The sequence below is a fragment of the Triturus cristatus genome, chromosome 9, assembly GCF_964204655.1.
Source record: "Triturus cristatus chromosome 9, aTriCri1.1, whole genome shotgun sequence".
NCBI lineage: Eukaryota > Metazoa > Chordata > Amphibia > Caudata > Salamandridae > Triturus > Triturus cristatus.
This window is the reverse complement of record NC_140592.1, coordinates 1,025,513,461-1,025,532,486: the sequence shown is the minus strand read 5'-3', so window position 1 is coordinate 1,025,532,486 and position 19,026 is coordinate 1,025,513,461. Positions and strand designations below refer to the sequence as shown.

General features: G+C 44.8%; 1 protein-coding gene across 1 annotated transcript in view; it reads left to right on the top strand.

Annotated features, from left to right (window-relative positions):
* Positions 1 to 11,972, top strand: part of FCF1 (FCF1 rRNA-processing protein) — a 113,074-nt gene extending 101,102 nt beyond the window's left edge. Inside the window, exons 7-8 of the mRNA XM_085626759.1 lie at positions 6,068 to 6,162; positions 9,027 to 11,972. Of these exons, the coding sequence (XP_085482885.1) occupies positions 6,068 to 6,162; positions 9,027 to 9,075 (144 nt within the window). The 3' untranslated portion in view covers positions 9,076 to 11,972. The remainder of the gene's footprint in view (positions 1 to 6,067; positions 6,163 to 9,026) is intronic.
* The last annotated feature ends 7,054 nt before the right edge of the window (positions 11,973 to 19,026 follow it).

The following is a 19,026-nucleotide window of genomic DNA, read 5'->3' as shown; positions in this document are numbered from 1 at the left end:
CCTCCAGGCGAGCCGAGGCACAGACGAGAAGGGAACCTAGATGACCATTGAGTGCAGGCTACACACGACTAAGGTGATGTCGACCCCTTTCTTATTAGAGTGTACAACCTAATCTTTCACTTTTCTTTGCAGGTTATGTGTTACACAGTAATGTTATGTGATTGCGTATATAATGAATAATAAAGTATCCAGTTTGTAGTGAATCAACATGTGCTGCGTGTTCTTGTACAAGAGGGTAGCCTATTCTTCTAGTCAGTTGTGACTTGACATGAACAGATGTTAACCCTGATCAGGTAAGTGGTAACTGAATAAGGGAGAGAGGAGCCCCTCGAACCAGAGAACAGGTTGTGCTCAAACTGGCAGTTCTTGTGTGATCTGATAAATAGTAAAACTGATTCCCCTGTTGTATGTTATGGTAATCATAGGATGAACTTGTGCTGAGGCTGCCGTCTGGGTAGGAAGTCCTGCGTCCGTCTGGGACCGCGAGGCTAAGGCTGCCGTCTGGGTAGGAAGTCCTGGGTCCGTCTGGGACCGCGAGGCTGAGGCTGCCGTCTGGGTAGGAAGCCCTGGGTCCGTCTGGGACCGCGAGGCTAAGGCTGCCGTCTGGGTAGGAAGTCCTGGGTCCGTCTGGGACCGCGAGGCTAAGGCTGCCGTCTGGGTAGGAAGTCCTGGGTCCGTCTGGGACCGCGAGGCTAAGGCTGCCGTCTGGGTAGGAAGTCCTGGGTCCGTCTGGGACCGCGAGGCTAAGGCTGCCGTCTGGGTAGGAAGTCCTGGGTCCGTCTGGGACCGCGAGGCTAAGGCTGCCGTCTGGGTAGGAAGTCCTGGGTCCGTCTGGGACCGCGAGGCTAAGGCTGCCGTCTGGGTAGGAAGTCCTGGGTCCGTCTGGGACCGCGAGGCTAAGGCTGCCGTCTGGGTAGGAAGTCCTGGGTCCGTCTGGGATCGCGAGGCCGCCACTTGTATTATAAGAGGTCTAGATACATATATATATATATATATATATATATATATATGTATGTATGTATGTATATAGTAGGAATTCCCTCTCCTTAGGTGATATATATATATATATATATCGGTGGTTACTTGTTGTGAATAGGCCCTAGGGAGAGGGTAACGTTCTGGCTGGGTTAGAGAGGCTCTGATGAGCGGGTTCTATCTGATCCGAAAACCCAAGCAGAACAGGGGGGGATCCAATTGAAGGTCTTGCAGAGGGTGTTGAAGCATGTGGAGGCTACAGTGTTGATCTGTTGGGTCATGGTGAGGGAGGAGTCTAGTATAATGCAGCGGTGGTTGCCGAGGGCAGTGGGCCACCAGGAGTTGTCCCAAGCTGAGGGGGTGGGTCCAAGGACGAGGACTTCTGTCTTCTCCGAGTTGAGCGTGACAGCTGCTGTTCATCCAAGCTGCAACATTTTTCATTCCTTCTTGGAAGCTGAGTCTGGTGGTTTCGTAGTCCTTCGTGAGGGAGAGGATGAGCTGGGTTTTGTCAGCCTAGGATACTATGCTGAGTCCATGCTTCCTGACGATGGTGACGAGGGGGGCCATGCAGATGTTGAAAAGCGTGGGACTGAGCGAAGATCCTTGGGACACTCCCAGTTGACCTCTGTGGGTTCAGAGAGGAAAGGCGGGAGTCTGATCCTTTGGATTCTGCCGGCGAGGAAAAAGCAGAGCCATTCGAGGGTGGTTCCCTGTTTGCCCACGTCGTGGAGTTTGACTGCAAGAGTGAGGTGGGAGACGGTGTCGAAAGCTGTGGATGAGGGCTGCGGTGTGGCCTTGGTCGAGGAGCATACGGATGTCCTCTGTCGCGGTGAAGAGGGCGGTCTCGGTGCTGTGGCTACTGCGGAATCCGGATTGGAAGGAGTCGAGGATGGCGTTCTCTTTGATGAAGTTTGTCAGCTGGGCGTTGATCTTCTCTGTGACTTTGGCTGCTGAGGGAAGGAGAGATGGGTCAGTAGTTCTTCAGGTCCGTCGGGTTTGCAGAGGGTTTCTTGAGGAGGGGCTTTACTTCTGCGCGTTTCCAGTTGTCGGGGAAAGTGCCAGATTCAAAGGCGGTGTTGATGATGCGTTGTAGCTCGGGTGCTATGGTGGCTACAGCTCTGTGGAAGATGTGTGGTGGGTAGGGGTCCGTGGGGCTCCTGAGTGGAGGCTCTTCATGGTGGTAACTTTGGTGGTGACCGGGGTCCAGGTGGTGGTGATGGGCTGGCTGTCGTCGCTGGAGGGAAGGGTGGTTTCTGGCATCTGTTTGCTGAAGTTGTCATAAAGGGCCTTGATTTTCAGGTGGATGACGGAGCCAAGCTTGTTGCATAGGTCCTGGGAGGGTGCAACATCTGTGGCTTCGCTGGTGGGGGGGGTGGGGGGGGGGGGGTTGGTGAATTGCTGGATGATGCTGGAGAGTTCCTTTGAGTTGCTGGAGTTGGTGACGATGTTCTTCCGGATGAAGATCCTCTTGGTGGATTTTATGAGTTGATGGTATTCTGTCATCAAGTTGTTGTAGGTGGTCAGGTCTTCAGTGGTTTTGCTGTTCCTCCATCATTTTTAGAGTCATCTGCAGGAGCGTCTGGCTTTTTGGAAGTCGGTGGTGAACCAGGTGGCCTTCAGTGGGCATTGTCTATCGGTGGTGTGGAGGGGTACAAGCTTGTCTACGCAGTTGGTGATCCAACAGTGTAGTTCCTTGGCTGCAGAGTTGGCGTCGGTCGAGACGGGGTCGTTAATGAGGGTGAAGTTGAGGTGCTCCTCTGTGACCTTGCTCTATTTCTTTTGTGGGGGAGTGGAGTGGGTTTGTGAGCAGTGGCAGTGTTGAAAGAGAAGTATACGCAGTGGTGATCTGTCCAGAGGGGTTGCATGGTGTGGCTGAAGCAGATGTTGTTCCCTCCTGCGAAGATGTGGTCGAGGGTGTGTCCTGCCTTGTGGGTAGGGGTGATGACTAGCTGTTTCAGTCCGATATTGGTGAGGTTGTCCAAGAGGATGGTGGAGTTGGGGTTGCTGAGGCTGTCGAGGTGGAAGTTCAGGTCTCTGAGTATGTAGTCCACGGAGGTGATGGCGTGGGGTGCGATGAGGTCCGCTATGGTAGTGACGAACAAAGTGCAAGGCCCGCGGGGTCTGTAGGTGAGAGTGCTGCGAAGCGTTGTCCTAGGGCTGGTTTGGATCTGGAAGTGCAGGTGTTCGGTGGTGGAAGGGGAGTTGCTCATGCTGGACGTGGAGATTCAGAGGGAGCTCTTGTGTGCGATGGAGAGTCCTCCTCCTGGGCTGTCCTTCCTTTGAATCTTGTAACCATCAGGAATGGCCGTGGCGATTTCTGGGGCGGGGAAGGCGTTTGTGCAGGTTTCCTTGAAGAAGGCGACGCCTAGCGAGAGGGTGTTGAGGAGGTCCCATATCTCTACGTCATGTCAGTACAGTGAGCGCACGTTGAGGAAGATACACTTCAGGGATTCGGTGGTGCTGGAATCCAGCTTGGGTGTGGCGGTCGTGGGGCTGCGGAAAATGGTTGAGTGCGAGGAGGGCAGCTGAGTCGTGGCGGTGGAAGGTCGGAGAACCAGGGTCCCTGGCGCTGGTCGCAGTCAGGTTGTGCACGGGCACAGACTGGCTTGTCTTTGGCGCGCCAGTGGGCGCCATTAGATAGGGAAGGGGAGGGAAGCACAGCTGGGAGGCGGGAGGGAGAAACTGCAGAGGGAGGGGCCAAAGGGGCAGCAGCGGCGGAAAGGGTGGTAAAAAACTGAACTGAGGCAAAAGGGCACAGGTACAGAAATACCAAATACAATACAAAAAAACAATACAAAAATTACCAGAAATACAGATACAGGCACAATAAAGGAAAATTCAAATACGGGCGCAATGAGGACAGGCAACTCAAACACCTACCAGGAGAAGTGTAGGTGTAGCAGCAGGCAGCACAACAGTGGAGCTGCTGGGGGAGAGAGCTGATCTCTGACCATATATCTAACCAAAACAGAAATTGACCATAATAGGGGTGTTGTGAGCCTGGGTCCCAATGGAAATGCACCTGCTGCACTAAAAAGCCCTACAAACAAAACTCCCCACCTTCCTCAAGGCATTTCTCTGAGAAAGCTGTCTCTATCATTTGTAATCTAAAAAAAGTCCCAAGACCCTCATATAGCAGCACTTCCTCTGAGCTATCTATTTGATGCTATCCAAAGATCTCACTAATTTCCTCTTTCTCCTGACCTTTACTCTGAGACCCAAGGGGTCTGGGCGATCAGAGCGTTCAGTCTGAACATGACCCTGCTGGCCTCCTCCCTGTCGCCCACTGGACTCACCTTGAAGAACGTGTATACAAACAGAGGTCGAAGTGGACGGGATCTATGGGGACCCACATACCCACGCTTTTTTCATTTTACAAAAGCCGTTCCCATACTTTTTCTTAAAAGACAACAATCCCTGAACAGTTATTGTGGCCCTTGAAGTTCCTCTGCGTAAAAGAGAAGGGAGGGTTGGTTTGGGGTGTGGAGGAGTTTTCCTGTGATGTGAAGCTCAGGGAGGGACACAGAGCTAAGGACAAAATAGGCATTCTCACTGGGGTGTCTGCTACCTGAAAGAATGTAAGTGTGTGCAATAGGTTAATCACCAAATGTAAAAGCTTCTTGGAAGCCAGTTTAAGCTATAATTGATGGAATCACCTGAAGCTACATGGGAACAATGAGTTCTTCTTTTTGATTCTTAGTGTCAGTGTTTTATAAAATGAGTTCTAGCAAGTGTACTTTTAATAGACAAATGTGTGCTTTAGGTATTACATACCTATTACTTAAATATATAAGTTTATAGCACTTGATCTCAAAACCGCAAATCATTTTGCAGCAGTCCAACTTATACTGTGTATAAAACATTTTTTAAATAATGACCTGCATATTCACAGTGCTTTCTCCTTCAGGTTCGGACCTTGTAGCACTATAAATACACAAGTCGCTATTACTCAATCTGCAGTGGTCACGTTACCCAAATGAAATGTCATAACGTAAACCATGTATTTCTATCTGATTAGCTTAATTTGCATGAATTTTTCATTTAAGTTTTCTCCATTATTTTACATGCAATTACCTGAAAGTGAAAAACATAACACTTGAAGAATATGTTGCTCTTTTTTGCCACTACATGGCTAAAAGGAACACAATATTTTGTGAGTGTCTTGATTTTCCACTTTCAGTTACCTGCATATAAAATAATACAGAAACCTTAAACGAAAAATAATTGCAAGTTGAGCTACTGGGATGGAAATACATTCTTTAACATTATAAGAATGTATGTGTTTTGTAACCATTTAAAGAACTGCATGTAAATGAACACAGCCTGAAAACGTACCTAGTTGCACTTCAAGGCCATCTTCAAGTACTTGTTGAGCCATCTGCGCCCCCCTTGGGAATGCCGCCACAGCCCCAGCCCCCAGGGTGGTGCACCCCCCAGTTTGAACATCTCTGCCCTACAGGGTGAGTGAGGCGAGTAAGCCTAGGGTGATTTAAATGTATTGAAATGGCTCGTTAACCGTTTTCCAGCAAATTGCAGTTCCTTTATATTATTTTTTATTTGAAGCCTGGTTAAATACTTAATACTTTAAATTTATCTTATTTAACATATATTTTTGCCATTTTTCTGACTTGGGCTACTGCCTTGTTTGTGAATTATCTTGAGCATTGGAAACTACAGATGCCAACTACAGCTCAATTACAGCAGCATCAGCAAGGCCAAATAAAAGCTTGTGTTTTCTTGTACAAATCGGCAACAAGAAAATGCAACCTTTCCTTACACTTTGCTGCTGGACTGGATTCAGAGTTTGCAAGTTCATTTTTTTTTTCTTCATCCTGGAAGCATCTCTCTCATTTGTGTGCACTACTTATGTATGATAAAGTTTGAGCTCTGGTTCTACAAGGCAGGTAAAATTAAGCAGTTGGTGTAATTGTTTGCCTACATCAACTACTTTAGCCACCCGGCCTCTTGCTTAGTTGGCCAATGCCTGTGTCTCAGTTGCCTTATACTTGTGCGTTTGGTGGTCCTCAGCTGCTATGAGAGAGTCTTTGGACGCACAGCCCATTCCTGTACTTATGTTTTTTTCTTTCTTCAGCATAAGTGCTACATCGTAGCAACCGTAGATAGAGACTTGAAGAGGAGGATCCGAAAAATTCCAGGAGTTCCCATTATGTACATCTCTAGCCACAGGTCTGATGAGCACTCCTAACTCACACTCTCTATCCTTTTTTATATTACTTGCTACCAGCCAGACCCCAAATCACTTTCTTCTCTCTCTTACTCTGTACCTCCTCCCATTGCTGCTTTGTTTCAGCCAGATGTTTGTCAGTGTGTATACGTGCTGAAATGTTCTTTTTTTTTGTTTGGTTTTTTTTTTCCTTTTTTTTTCTTTACTCTTGCTGCACCTCTCCTTTCCTCTCTCCTATTGTCTTTATCCCCTTTTACTTCTCCATTATCCTCTTTCAATTTTTGCTCCGACTCTTCCCCCTTCTGCTCACTTTTTATCCTATTCTCTCTTTTACATCTTTCTTCACAACCACCACAGTGTGGATGACATTGGATATACTTCCACTTTTCTTCCTTTATCCCTTTTGCCTCTCACCTTCTCCTTTTTATCTTAAATGATTCCTCTTTGTTTCTAACAGTGATTCCTCTTTTTTTTCTGTCCTTTCCTGTGTTGCTGTGCTCAGTTCTTTGACTTACTTATTTGCTCTTTTCTGTGACTCGCAACCTTCTCTCCATTTCCTCCTTTTTTTATTTTTAACGAACATTCCCCTACCCTTTTGGTCCCTTATCTGAGTGCCTTGCTTTCCACTTTTGCCATTGTCTCCGCCTCCAAACCAGATTCGCTCTTTCTCTATATTCTCTTGCCCAACTTACCATCATACTTTCCTCTCTCAAATGTATCCCTATTGCAAGTTCAAATACAAAATGCTCAGTACATAGCCACAGATTAAACTGAATGGCCAGAAGGTACTGTCTGTGAGGAAAAGTAGAAATGTATAAATGCATAAGTAAAATAAGGCAGTTAAAATTGTCACGTGCACAAGAAAAAAACAGAAGGGTTGCTGTAAGTCCCCAAACACTTCATAGCATTTCCGTGCTCCTCAATTGATTTTAAAATAACATTGAGCAGTCTGGTAAAATGTATTCTATAAAGCATTGTATTTTTGTTTTCAGATATCTTTGGGATGCCCTCTGTCAATTGTGCTTTTTTAGTTTCATTTTCACATGATCTCTATTGCCCACTTCATTGCTTACCCATATTTCCTTGGCACCTCTTCTCTCTTTTTCACTTGCTGTTTCCCTTTTTTTGGCCTTTCTCTCTCACTCTCTCTAAATAGTTAAGCATGTTATTTTCAGGTCACTAACACAGTAATGATTCTTCTAACATCCTTCAGTCCTTAAGGAGGACAGCCACCAGTAAATGTCACGTTGTTCCAAATACAGGTTTTACAGATCTCCTAAATGTCCAGATGAAATACCAGTTACTAACTCTGGGGAGAACAGTGTTTATTTAATAGTGTTAATTCAATGCTATAGTTGGACCTCTTCCTTCACTCTTGAGGATGTGTATCTTTGTATTTGTCCTTGTTGTGCCCGACAGCCACTGGTCAAGCCAGTCTGTCTCCCCCACACACTCCTATCCCTTCATCCCATATGCCCTTTCACCTCTTTCTGCCCTTATCCCCCATATCTGTCCTCAACCCCCTTTGCCCTTGCCCCCAGCTGCCTCATCACCCTATCAGCCTTCATCCACCTATCGGGCTCTCATCCAACCTTCCCTCCACATCTTCCCCCAAAGCACTTATCCTTCTTTCTAAACTGGCATCCTGTCTTCACACTTGCATCCCCGACTATACACACACCACACACACAGCAAGAGGCACAGTTACATTCTAACCCCGAGCCCACTATTGTCTTTCCCAAAGGCCTGTCCCGCTTGTCTTTTCCTTGAGCCACTCTCGTCTTTCCTTTTGCCTCACCCATCGTTGCTTACACTTCGCCCCTCACCCTTCGCTTTCCATCTGGGCCCACCTCTTTTGCTTTTCATTGGGCCATGTTCTTCTCTTTCCTTCTAACACCTATTTTCTCCAGCACCTCTTTCCCTTGCCCCCACTTTTTTCTTTGAACACTGCCTCAGTTTCCCTCTAGTCACCCTTCACGCTATGTATTTTGTCACCTATGACTTTTTTTGTTGTTCTTGGCCGTTATTTGTAAACTTAAAAAAAAAAAAAAAAATGTTTTACTTACTGTTTTTCTTGCCCTCTTTTTAGTTGGCTTTGACTTGAGTTCTTTTTTCTGGTCAAAAGCTCAGTTTTGTTTGCTGTCTTGTCTCTGGCTTGCCCCTCTCCTTTGAATTGCCTGCTCCCTTCATTTAGCTTGTCCCCTCTCACTCTTTGACTTACCCCATCATGCTGACTTGCCCTCCCCCCACTCCCATGGCCCCAAAACTCTTTGACTTGTCGCCCTCCTATTCTTGACTCAGCCACAATTCCATTATTTGTCTCTCACCTTCCACCCCTTTGGCTCGTCCTCTCCTCCCACTCTTTGACTCGGCCCCCCCTCCCACTCTTTGACTCGGCCCCCCTCCTACTCTCTTGCTTGCCCTTTTTCCCACATCCTTTCTCTTTCCATATACCTTTGCCTCTCTACCTTGCCATCTCCCTTGCCCTTTCACCCTCTCTTGATTACCCTTTCTTGCCCTCTTTTTCGTTTGCCCTCTTTTGTGCACTTTCTGTTGCTGCTCTCTTACTTCTCACTCATGCTTCCTGTTACTCTTGCTCGCTGCCTTGCTTGCCCGCCCTTTCTTTCAGGCATTCCATTCTTCTCTCCTGTCTTTTGTCATCTCTCATCCTTTTTTTCCTAGTCTGATATGCAGTGTTCACACCCTGTCTGTAGTTCATTAGGATATTACTGAACATCGCGTTTATCATTGCTCTTTCGCCCCATTTTTAGTCCCCTCCCTCCCTGTACTCTGCCTACCTATGTTTGATATAACGGTTACCGAAGTTACCAAAGAACATAATTCCCTATTTTTTTTCTTCTTGTAGGTATAACATCGAGAGGATGCCAGATGATTACGGTGCTCCAAGATTTTAATTTTCAGTCAGATCCTTTTCCAATATGCTTAACAGTGGCAAGATGCAGTACATCACTCAATACACGGCTTTTGTGAAGACTGTGTTGCAACACACCCACCAATGTCATTTGTCAAGATTCCTAGGTGTCTATCCCACCCACCAATGCCCTTTCTCAAGATTCCAAGGTATCCATTACACAGTTGCTGACAATTAAAGTTAACCATCCTATGATGTGATTTAGTGAAGATTTTAGGTGTTCGGTGGATGGGGTTATGGACAGTAGTCTGTGCTTGAGAAGAGCGTTCTTTATGAACATTTTCAATTTTGAAGCAAAAGAGTCAACTTTTCTCTGCCTATAAAAAATGCTTGATTTCTTCTGGACAGCTTCACTAGAGCCAGACTTGGAGACTTTTACATGTTTACATCTCCCAGGGACTGTGTCACTCCTATGGAAGGGCATACGCTGTGAGAAGATGAAGGGACAAAGGTGGAGAGAAGACGTAATAAAACAGCTGAAAAAGAAGAGGGAGAATGGAGTTTTGTTGAAAGAAAGTGCAACAAAATCAGCTGCAAGATGAAATGAAAAGTAGGTAATGAGTTCAAGTGGGTTTATAGCCATTACATGGAATAAAAGACGGTCCATCAGGGCAGGAGAAGACTGATTGGGCAAGAGTACTATTGTAGAGAATGAGAGTCACTTCATTATTTGTTTCGGTTTATTCTTCAACCTGGAAGACTCTTGCTTCAAGCGAGTTATACAGCTGCCGTACTATAAAAATATAACGTGACACATTGGAATTGATATGACTTACTAAACAGTCCAGGGCTTGACCAATCTGCTGTCCTGTGAATGCACGGATGAAAGGAAGTGCTCACAAAGTGCTCCAGCACGAGCAGTGCTCAGAATAATGAATTAATTTCTCTTTCTCACAACTATAACAGAACTGAAAATATCACCGCTTTGGTTCCTATGACAGTTTGCCTAGCCTCAGCTGCTTTTGGTCCTTGATTGTGGAATGAAATCTATTGATTGTGGGATTGTACATAACCTAAAAAAGGCTATATTATCCTTCATTTTCTTTCTTGCAGTAGAAGTGAAATTATTCAAATAGATTTTGTCTTTTTCCAACATCTTGTGAAATATTCATTGTCTAAAAGTGGTGCAGCTGGCAAGAGCAATCGTGTCTGAGGAAGCCATTGGATTCATAGTTGTTGTTTCTTTTTGTCATAGATGTTTTCTAAGGCACATTGAAAACTCAGTCTATCTCTCTGTGAGTCTTCTGTATGAGCTGACTGGGCATTCAGCGCCTGAGTACAATACGTAGTGTGCACACACATAAAGTGAGCCAGAATAACCAAACTGAACTGTATATATACACCAACTATACATCTGCGCCCAGTAGTATAGCAAAAATACTGTTGGTCTTCAACTATGGCTGTCCAATAAAGATTTGGAAATCCTGAATACAAAGTACATCACACAACACTGATGAGTGTTGTTTCCATTCTCCATTGTAACTTCAGCTTGTAATTCCCAAGGGTTATTGTTGTAGGTTTTTCAAAGTATGAACCAAGCCTTAAAGAGCATTCCGTTTCTGGTCAAAGGTTCAAGGAAAAATCAAGACTAACCGTAGCATATTCTCCCCAGCTACAAGATGATAAATAATAAAAAAAGGCACACATTTTGGGCACAGACTCTTGAGGTATGCGTGACAATAGGGTCTGCCTCCCTACACCAACCTCATGAGACAAAAAGATCTAATAATACAAATACTCTACTTATGGACAGTTAAAGAGGTTTTGTGTATGGGTATGCCTGACTGAGTGTTGGGTATGATTGGGATAGATAACATCCACAAGTAGTGGATAGCAACCATAAGTGACAAAAGAACCCAAAATTAAGAGGTATTCAGGTATCTGGTGTAGGTCCTAACTAAAGCCACATGACCTTGTGAAGCATTAAGGTGGCTGAAACATGTTGACTAGCAGACACTAGAGATAATAAACTTCTCAACAAACGTCTCCTCTTGCTATTAACATTGTCAAGGGGCATTTTTTCATAAACACTTTACAAGGGATACCCTAAGCAGTGTTCATATTTTTTAGATCCCACTTAATAACATCAAAGAGCTCCCTTGATCTGCAACGTGGACCCTGTTCAGAGAAACTAGGTCTCTGCACGAGGGCTCTATGATGAATCATACCACTGGTAAGCCCAGTGGGGAGAGTACTAATGAAACACTTGGGGGGCGCCCTTATAAACAATAGGGTTGTAGCGATTGTGATAACTTAGTGAGTGGTTCTTTTCTCTATTAATTGTCTACTTGAGAAGTCAAGATGATCCCCACCTCAAAATCTTCACTCCCGACATTTTTGATAAAGGCTAAACATAGCATAATACAAAAAGGTTCTCGTAAAAAAACAGAGTAAACCTAACACAATTCAAATTAGTATACAGCCGGTGCTACCATAATTTAGCTCAAGTAGCATGTAACAAGGACATAGATTGTATCATTGCTCTTCTGAATTGAAAATTGGTCTAGATCAACCTGGTGATCAACCGTACCTGGCACTCTTAATGTTTTTATCTCAGAAATTTCACAGTTAAGGATGAAAATCAATACTCTGTTGGTTAAAAAAAAATACTCAACTACAAGAGTTTCATAATAAGATCTTTCCTCATGCTATGGGTGCAAGATAGAATGGATACTTTTTCCTTCAAGAGATGGGAGTTTTCTGGAGAGGGAATGAAAGGATAGTGAAGTCACCTTGATATGAGAATGAAAAGATAGTGGAGTCACCTAGATGAAAGTTTTGTTCACTTTTGTTTATTTTCATAAAAGTTCAAGGTCAGCCCGCAGGAGAATTAAAATCATTGTGCAGAACAAATACAATAAATAAGCACATACTTTGAAACATAGTTGTTATCTTGCCTTATGTTATAACCATGATCTTCTGCCAGTCTGTTTTTGAAGTAAAGGCACTTTTCAGGCTTCCATATTCAAGTGCATAATATGTAATGGGGAAAGTGAAACTACACGTTTCAGCATGCTTAGTTGTGCTTGGTGCAAAAAAGGTAACGCCTCAACATGCAGCTAGTTGATGCAGTGCTGTGAAAAAGAAAGTACACCATCCTTAGATTCTTTGTTTTTTCATTTTAGGAGATATCTGACTTTCATCTGGTTTTCACGAGGTCCTAACAATAGACAAGTCTAAACTCGTAACAAATAACACACTTACATTTCATTGTGTCATAATTGATTAAAGAATACTCTGCCAACATTCAGTCGCCTTGTGTGAAAAAGTAAGTGAAGATTTCCTGTAATGGTTTAATAGTCACCTAGGAGGAATTATGGCCCTGTTCCTCTTGTAAAACTCCTCAAGCCTGTTGATGTTTCAGTGCATTTGTTTAACCACCATTCTCAGGAGATCTCCATTAATAATCATAAACACTGAATAGTCACACCCAGGTGCAAGGATCTCAGGGCAGTTCTTTCACGTCACATCTACTTCGATTCACTTTGGAAAGGCCAGAAAAACATGTGATCAGCATATTAAATTTTTGCCACCTTAAAAACAGACTATATTGCCAATGTTGAATTAATTCAAAATTTAAAAGGAAAAAAGGGGCATACCCTTAGAAATCGTTTCAGCAAAAATGAAAAGTTATCTTTTATAAACAACCTTGACAACCGCTTTATACTTCCTTTTAAAGTAAACTAAGGAATAATGTATAGAAATGTAGTCCGAATAGGCTGCAGCATTGATACAATGTAAACAAGACACTACACCTGTAGGGGCCTTTTGACCTCCAGTGTCTCATCATGCCCTGTAGATGGCAGTATACTCCGCTCTTTTTTCCCCGCTCCTGCAGACAGGATCCTGGAGAAGAGCTCTGCCTTTTTAAAGGTTTGCCACAAAAATTCCATCTTCGGTTTTCTAATGCTGATTCACTCTACGTCTTTTAAGGCGTAGAGCAATTTTAGATAATTTCCTGACAGGGAATGTATCTATATTTTTGTAAAATGTAATCCTTTTTTTGCTAACTGCCCAGACTGCGGCAGGAAAATAGCTAAAACAGAACCACACAAGATCTGTATCTTATGTTTACCAGACTCATGCCCCCAAGACATGTCACAACTGCAAGACCCTCTCCAGGTGCACTTTGAGAGAGAAGATTTGCATCCATGGTCAAGTGGAGCATTTCTTGGCTGAGACTCACGGGCCTGAAACCCGAAGCCCAACATCGAATTCTCAACCTGCCTTTTTCTGGTAACACCAGAGGTTGACACACTCAAAGCTGACAGATTGGAAAGAAGGAGAGAATATAGAAGACATTCCTATAGGTCCTATGGCCGCTGTTATTTCCACCAGAGGGTTCAAACCCCTCATTGGTCTTCAGCACAGCAGCAACAACAATCCTCTCAGCCATATAGAAACCATCAACAGTGCAGTCAGTCAAGAGGCAGAGTACAGTAATCATTAGCCCAACCCACTAACACGATGGGTGACGAACAGTGAGTCATATCTTTCTCTTCTTCCATTATCTACTCTGGTAGGGGGAAGCATAACATCCTTCCTGCAAGATTGTCAAAGGATAACCATATTTTAGATTATGGATACGGTCTCAGATTCAAGTATCCATGACCAGCTATTCTACTGAAGAAACCTTCCGTCTTCTAATGGGATCAACTGCATCAAAAAGTTTCCATCGTATGGCAGAAACATGCTGTGGAAAAGGTCCCCTTTCAGCTGAAAGGAATTGGCATTTATTCCTGTTATTTTCTGGGGGGGAAAAGGTACCCAAAAACAAATACAGACCCATTTTGGCCCTGAAAGAAGCAAACAAATGGGCTTGCAAAGACCAATTCCAGATGTAGGCTGTTCATCAAATCTACCCTCAACTCCATCAAGGGTACTGGCTTTGCTCATTAGACTTGTAATGTGCCTATTTTCACATCCAATAGCCAAAAAACATTGCAAGAGAAAGGGAGTTGAGGAGCACAGTTTCAATACGGAGTATAGACATTCATCACATGCAAAATGTTTTCTAAAAGGACAACACAACAAATTTCTTCCTTCTTGAAAGGCTTGTATCCTTATTTTTTTCTTTTTTAGTCATAATTCCTAATGACAACACAAACGTGCATGACAAAATACAACCACAGCCTACGCATTTCGTCCCCTCCTCACAGGACTTCTTCAGGGCAAGGTCCAAAAAAAAGTACAATACTCCAAATTCTCCAAGTTAGTGATCTATCAATCCCTTCAAAGCTGCTTAATTCTATGCACTATATGTATTTTATCATTTCCCAACAAGCCCGTCTACTAAATCTTCTGTTTCACTTGGCTTTGTGTTCCTGATGCAATTAATTCTCCACCGCCACATCCATTCGGCGCTTATCCAATCCAAACGGTGGTTGCCACATTCACGTCAACGAGTCCACCTAGTTTCATGTTCTTTTTATTCTTTAATTCAACTAAGCCAATACCTAAACAGGCGTTAGGCATTCTCTGAATTGACACCAAGAGTGTCTTCCCGTATTGACAGCTTTCACGCTGCCCTTATTAAGAGGTAAGTCAAAAAGCAGTTAAAATTATTCTCTACAAAGAAAATGGCATGACCCTCAAATGTATTTATACGTTTTGTATGCTAGGCGCTAGGTTATTTTTTATATAAAATTCAGCCCTGTGTAAAATGTATCCTATAGGGTAGGATTCAGGAATGTACTAACATTTGTGACTTGAATAGTTTATTCTGAATTTTGTAAACAAAATTCAATAAGTGTGGCAGAGATGTTAAACAGTAGGACCAAATGTAGAATTTAACCACAAAATCCCAACCAAACAATAATCCCACCCAAGTAAAGTAAAATAGTGTAAAGAATCTGCATCAAGTTCAAGTGGGCAATAAAGAATACTGTCCGGGCAGAACTAAGTTCCAGTAGAGGTCAGGTAACGACCTAACTGGGGTGTACCCCTTGTGTGGAATCCCTGATCGTACTAAACCTGAGTATAGCCTATCTCTTTTGCTTGTGGTCATGATCATTGTTCATTCTAATGACTTTTTTTGTGTGTGGCAATGCAGTGTTTGTGTGCACACTTTTTTTCAGTAGCGAGAGAGAGATAACAGGAGTCACTATGCGATTCATAGTGTTAGCATTACCCATCTCCTGAGGTCAGTGCATGGAAACAGTAATGTAAAAATATCTTATAAACATGAGTACCAAAATAAATAATTAAACAAGCCAATCATACTCTCTTTGCCAGCGAGCATGCACTCAAGTGATTGTGATGGTTTATCACATATCTATTAAGTAATTTTCCACAGGATTCCTGCATTTACTGTGGCTAGATACTGTAATCTAGTAGAATGTGCTGCCCATTATTATTTGTCAATCTCACCCATCCGTATCTCTATCATATTATTGACATGCGGTCATGCATTTGTACCTCTAATGCTGCAAGTGTGTAAACAGTGGCTTGTTCAATTGGGTATTGGTTATTATGTAAGCAAATGGCTAAGGCTTACGTCCCAGCAGATCATCCAAGGAAGAGTCTAAAGTGAACAGGTTGCTTTGTGCATGCACTATACCACCTTCCCTTCCCCCCCCCCCCGTGTGCAGTCGCCTCCAAAGTATAGGCTCAGCCTGTGGTGCACTTATGTGAAAAGCACTCTTCTCCTTCCTCACATGTCCCTTTGGACAGCCACTTCCTAGGTGAAGACCAAACCTTTCCATATGTTCAAAGTTGTTGATGCTTTTGTTGAGAGCGCTCTGTTCTCTCGCAGACATTCCCTCAGTCTCATTTAAACCACCCCTCCCCAAAGTCACTCTTACATTGATTGTAAGTCTCTCTTGCTCGCTTTCTGACCAGTGTTTTTACACCTACCGTTACTGCCTTCATCATGCTCTAATTATCTCTCAAACTCTTCAAAAATGCATAAATGTGGAGGGGGCAGGCACTGTTAAATACATGTAGAAATGTGCCATTACAGCAAAATTTAACAGTACTGTAATTGCTGAACCGGTTCCCCAGACTAGCTAAAAATTACTCTCAGATGGCAAATTAAAGTAGAATACTAATGATTTGGAAATTCACTAGTTTGAAAAAAAAGTGAATGATGGGAAATGCCCCCCAAAAATGCTATTTTTTATGTCATTGAGGTTGAAAATCTAGGCCAGCAAAATATATTTTTTTTTTACATACTTGAATACTAAATAAGTCAACACAGAGCTTGGACAGAGTGATTATGAAGGAAGAATTGAAGAGCATGGCTGTAAAAGACCGCTGACAGGAGACACCGTGAGAGGAGGCAAGTCTAACTTCTAAAAGTAAATCTGCAGGTTCTGTGTGTTTTATTGAAATGGTATTTAAATAGTGTCTTCCATGCCACTTGTGAGTCTTAGAACTTGTTCTCTATTGAGAAGATAGCTATCACTGAGTCAATCAGTGTTTGTTAAACGTGGCTACTCACCTGTGAGAGTCTCAAGGCGTGGGAGTTGGGTTGGAAAGGGGGTGGAGGGGTGCTGCAGGTCCTGATGGGTGCGGAGGTTCAGTCGAAGAGCCAGGTCTTGAGATCCTTTCTGAATTGGCTCAGTGAGGGGATAGCCTGAGGTGGAGAGGCAGGGTGTTTCAGGTTTTAGCAGCGAGGTAGGAGATGGACCTTCCTCCAGTCCTGGTCCTGCAGATACGAGGGACGGTGGCAAGGGTCAGTTCTGCAGAGGGGAGGTGTCTGGTGGGTACATGGAATGAGAAGCGGTGGTTCAAGTTTGCTGCTCTGGCGTTGTGGAGAGCTTTGTAGGCGTGTGTGAGGAGCTTGAACGGAACTCTTGTCGACTGGGAGCCAGTGGAGTTCTTGCAGGTGTTTGGAAATGTGGCTGCTGCATGGGAAATGTGGCTGCCGCAGTCTGGCTGTGGCGTTCTGAACGTTCTGTAGTTTCCCGAAGAGTTTCTGGGTGATGCATGCATGGAGTTGCGAGTACTGCATTTGAGTGGTTGGGTGACCGTCTTTCTGGCCTCAGTGGGGATCCATCTGAAGGTCTTTCGAATCAGGCGAAGAGTGTGGAAGCATGGTGGGGCGACGGCGTGGATCTCGTGGTTTATCGTGTGTGAGGAGTCCAGTATGATGCTGAGGCTTAGTTTGGGGTGGGGGGGCCCTAATGCGGCGGATCACCAGGAGTCTTCCCTAGCAGAGGTGTTGGGCCCCAGGATGAGGACTTCGGTCTTACCGAGTTGAGCTTCAGGCAGCTGTCTCTCATCCAGGTAGCGACGGCCTTCATCCCGTCATGGAAGTTGTTTCTGGCAACTGTGGGCTCATTGGTGAGGTAGAGGATCAGCTGGGTGTCGTCGGCATAGGAGACGATGTCGAGTCCGTGGTTCCTGACTATGGCTGTGAGTTGGGCCATGTAGACATTGAAGAGGATGGGGCTCAGGGAGGAACCCTGGGGACACTGCAGCCAATCTCTGTGGGTTTTGAGAGGAACAGTGGTAGTCTGACTCACTGTGTTCTACCGATGAGGAAGGAATGGATTCAGTCCAGTGCTTTGTTGCGAATGCCGGCGTCATAGAATCTCATTCTTAGGGTACTTTGGGAGTCAGTGTCAAAGGCAGCCGAAAGGCCCAGGAGTATGAGGGCTGCTGTTTCTTCCTGGTCGAGGAGGGAGCGGATGTCATCCGTGATGGTGAGGAGGGCGGTCTCAGTGCTGTGGTTGCTTCGAAGCCGGATTGAGAGGAGTCAGGGCCATGGTTGGCTTCGATGAAATCGGAGAGTTGGGGGTTGATTGCTCCAGAGTGAATGCTCTTCATAGTCTTGAGAGTGTTGTCCGTGGTGAGCTGGTTCCAGTTGAGCAGCATCTGTTGGGGGCAGCATTGTCACGTGTTGTAGAGGCGGACATGATGGGCGGGTCTTGGGTGTCGAAGCGGTCATAGATCTGCTTGATCTTGTGGTGGAAGTAGGTGCTGAGTTTGTTGCAGAGGTCTTGGGAGGGTGGAATTTCTGTGGTCTCGCTGTTGGGTTTGGACAACTCCTTTACGATGGTGAAGGGCTCTTTGCTGTTCTGTGCATTGGCGTTGATTCTGTCTTGAAGGGATGTTTTCTTTGTAGTTTTGAGGAGACGGTGGTGTGCGGTGACTGAAGGCTGCGTGGGCTTCTGGGGTTTTGTTGTTCCTCCATCTCTTCTCGAGCCGGCTACAGGTGCGTCTGGACTCGTAGCCGGTGGCACTGAATCAACTGGCTTTCTTGGAGTGTTTCTTGCCGGGTGCTTTCTTGAGGGGCGCCACTGCATCGAGAGCAGATGGAGATCGATCGGTGAAGGTTGCATGCTGTGGTATTGGCATCTGTGGGTGTTGGCGGTGTGGTTGGGTGGAGGGTGGTGCTGAGGTGTTCTTCTGTGACCATGTTCCAGTTACGGCAGGGAGTCAGTAGGTGTAGTGGTGTACGGTGGGTTTGTTGAAGGCACAATTAACGTAGTGCTGATCGGTTCAGAGGAGGTCGGAGGTGTGGCTGTAAGTGGTGATTTCGCTGGCAGAGAAGACTGGATTGAACGTGTGTCCCACTGCGTGGGTCAGGAAGAGACTAGCTGCTTGAGTCCGATTTTGGGGAGGTTCTCCGGAAGGGATGTAGTATTCTGGCCATTAGGCTTGTCAAGGTGCAAGTTGAGGTCGCCGAGTAAGATGTAATACTTTGTATAGTCTTCACATTTACCTGTGCGTCTGAAATATTGTGCATAGATTACCCCATGATAACTCCACACAAACTCAGCAGGGTAAGGAGGGGCATATTTGTAGTAGAGGTAGACAAACCAGTCGATGAATGGGGATAAGCCAAGCCTGAGTCGTGCCAGGGGTTTGATTTGGTGCCAGAGAACAAGTTACTTACCTTTGGAAACAGCTAATCTGGTACAGACACTTATCTAGCTACAGATTCCAATGTCAGACTGGATCCGGATTTTTTTTTTTTTTAGCAGTA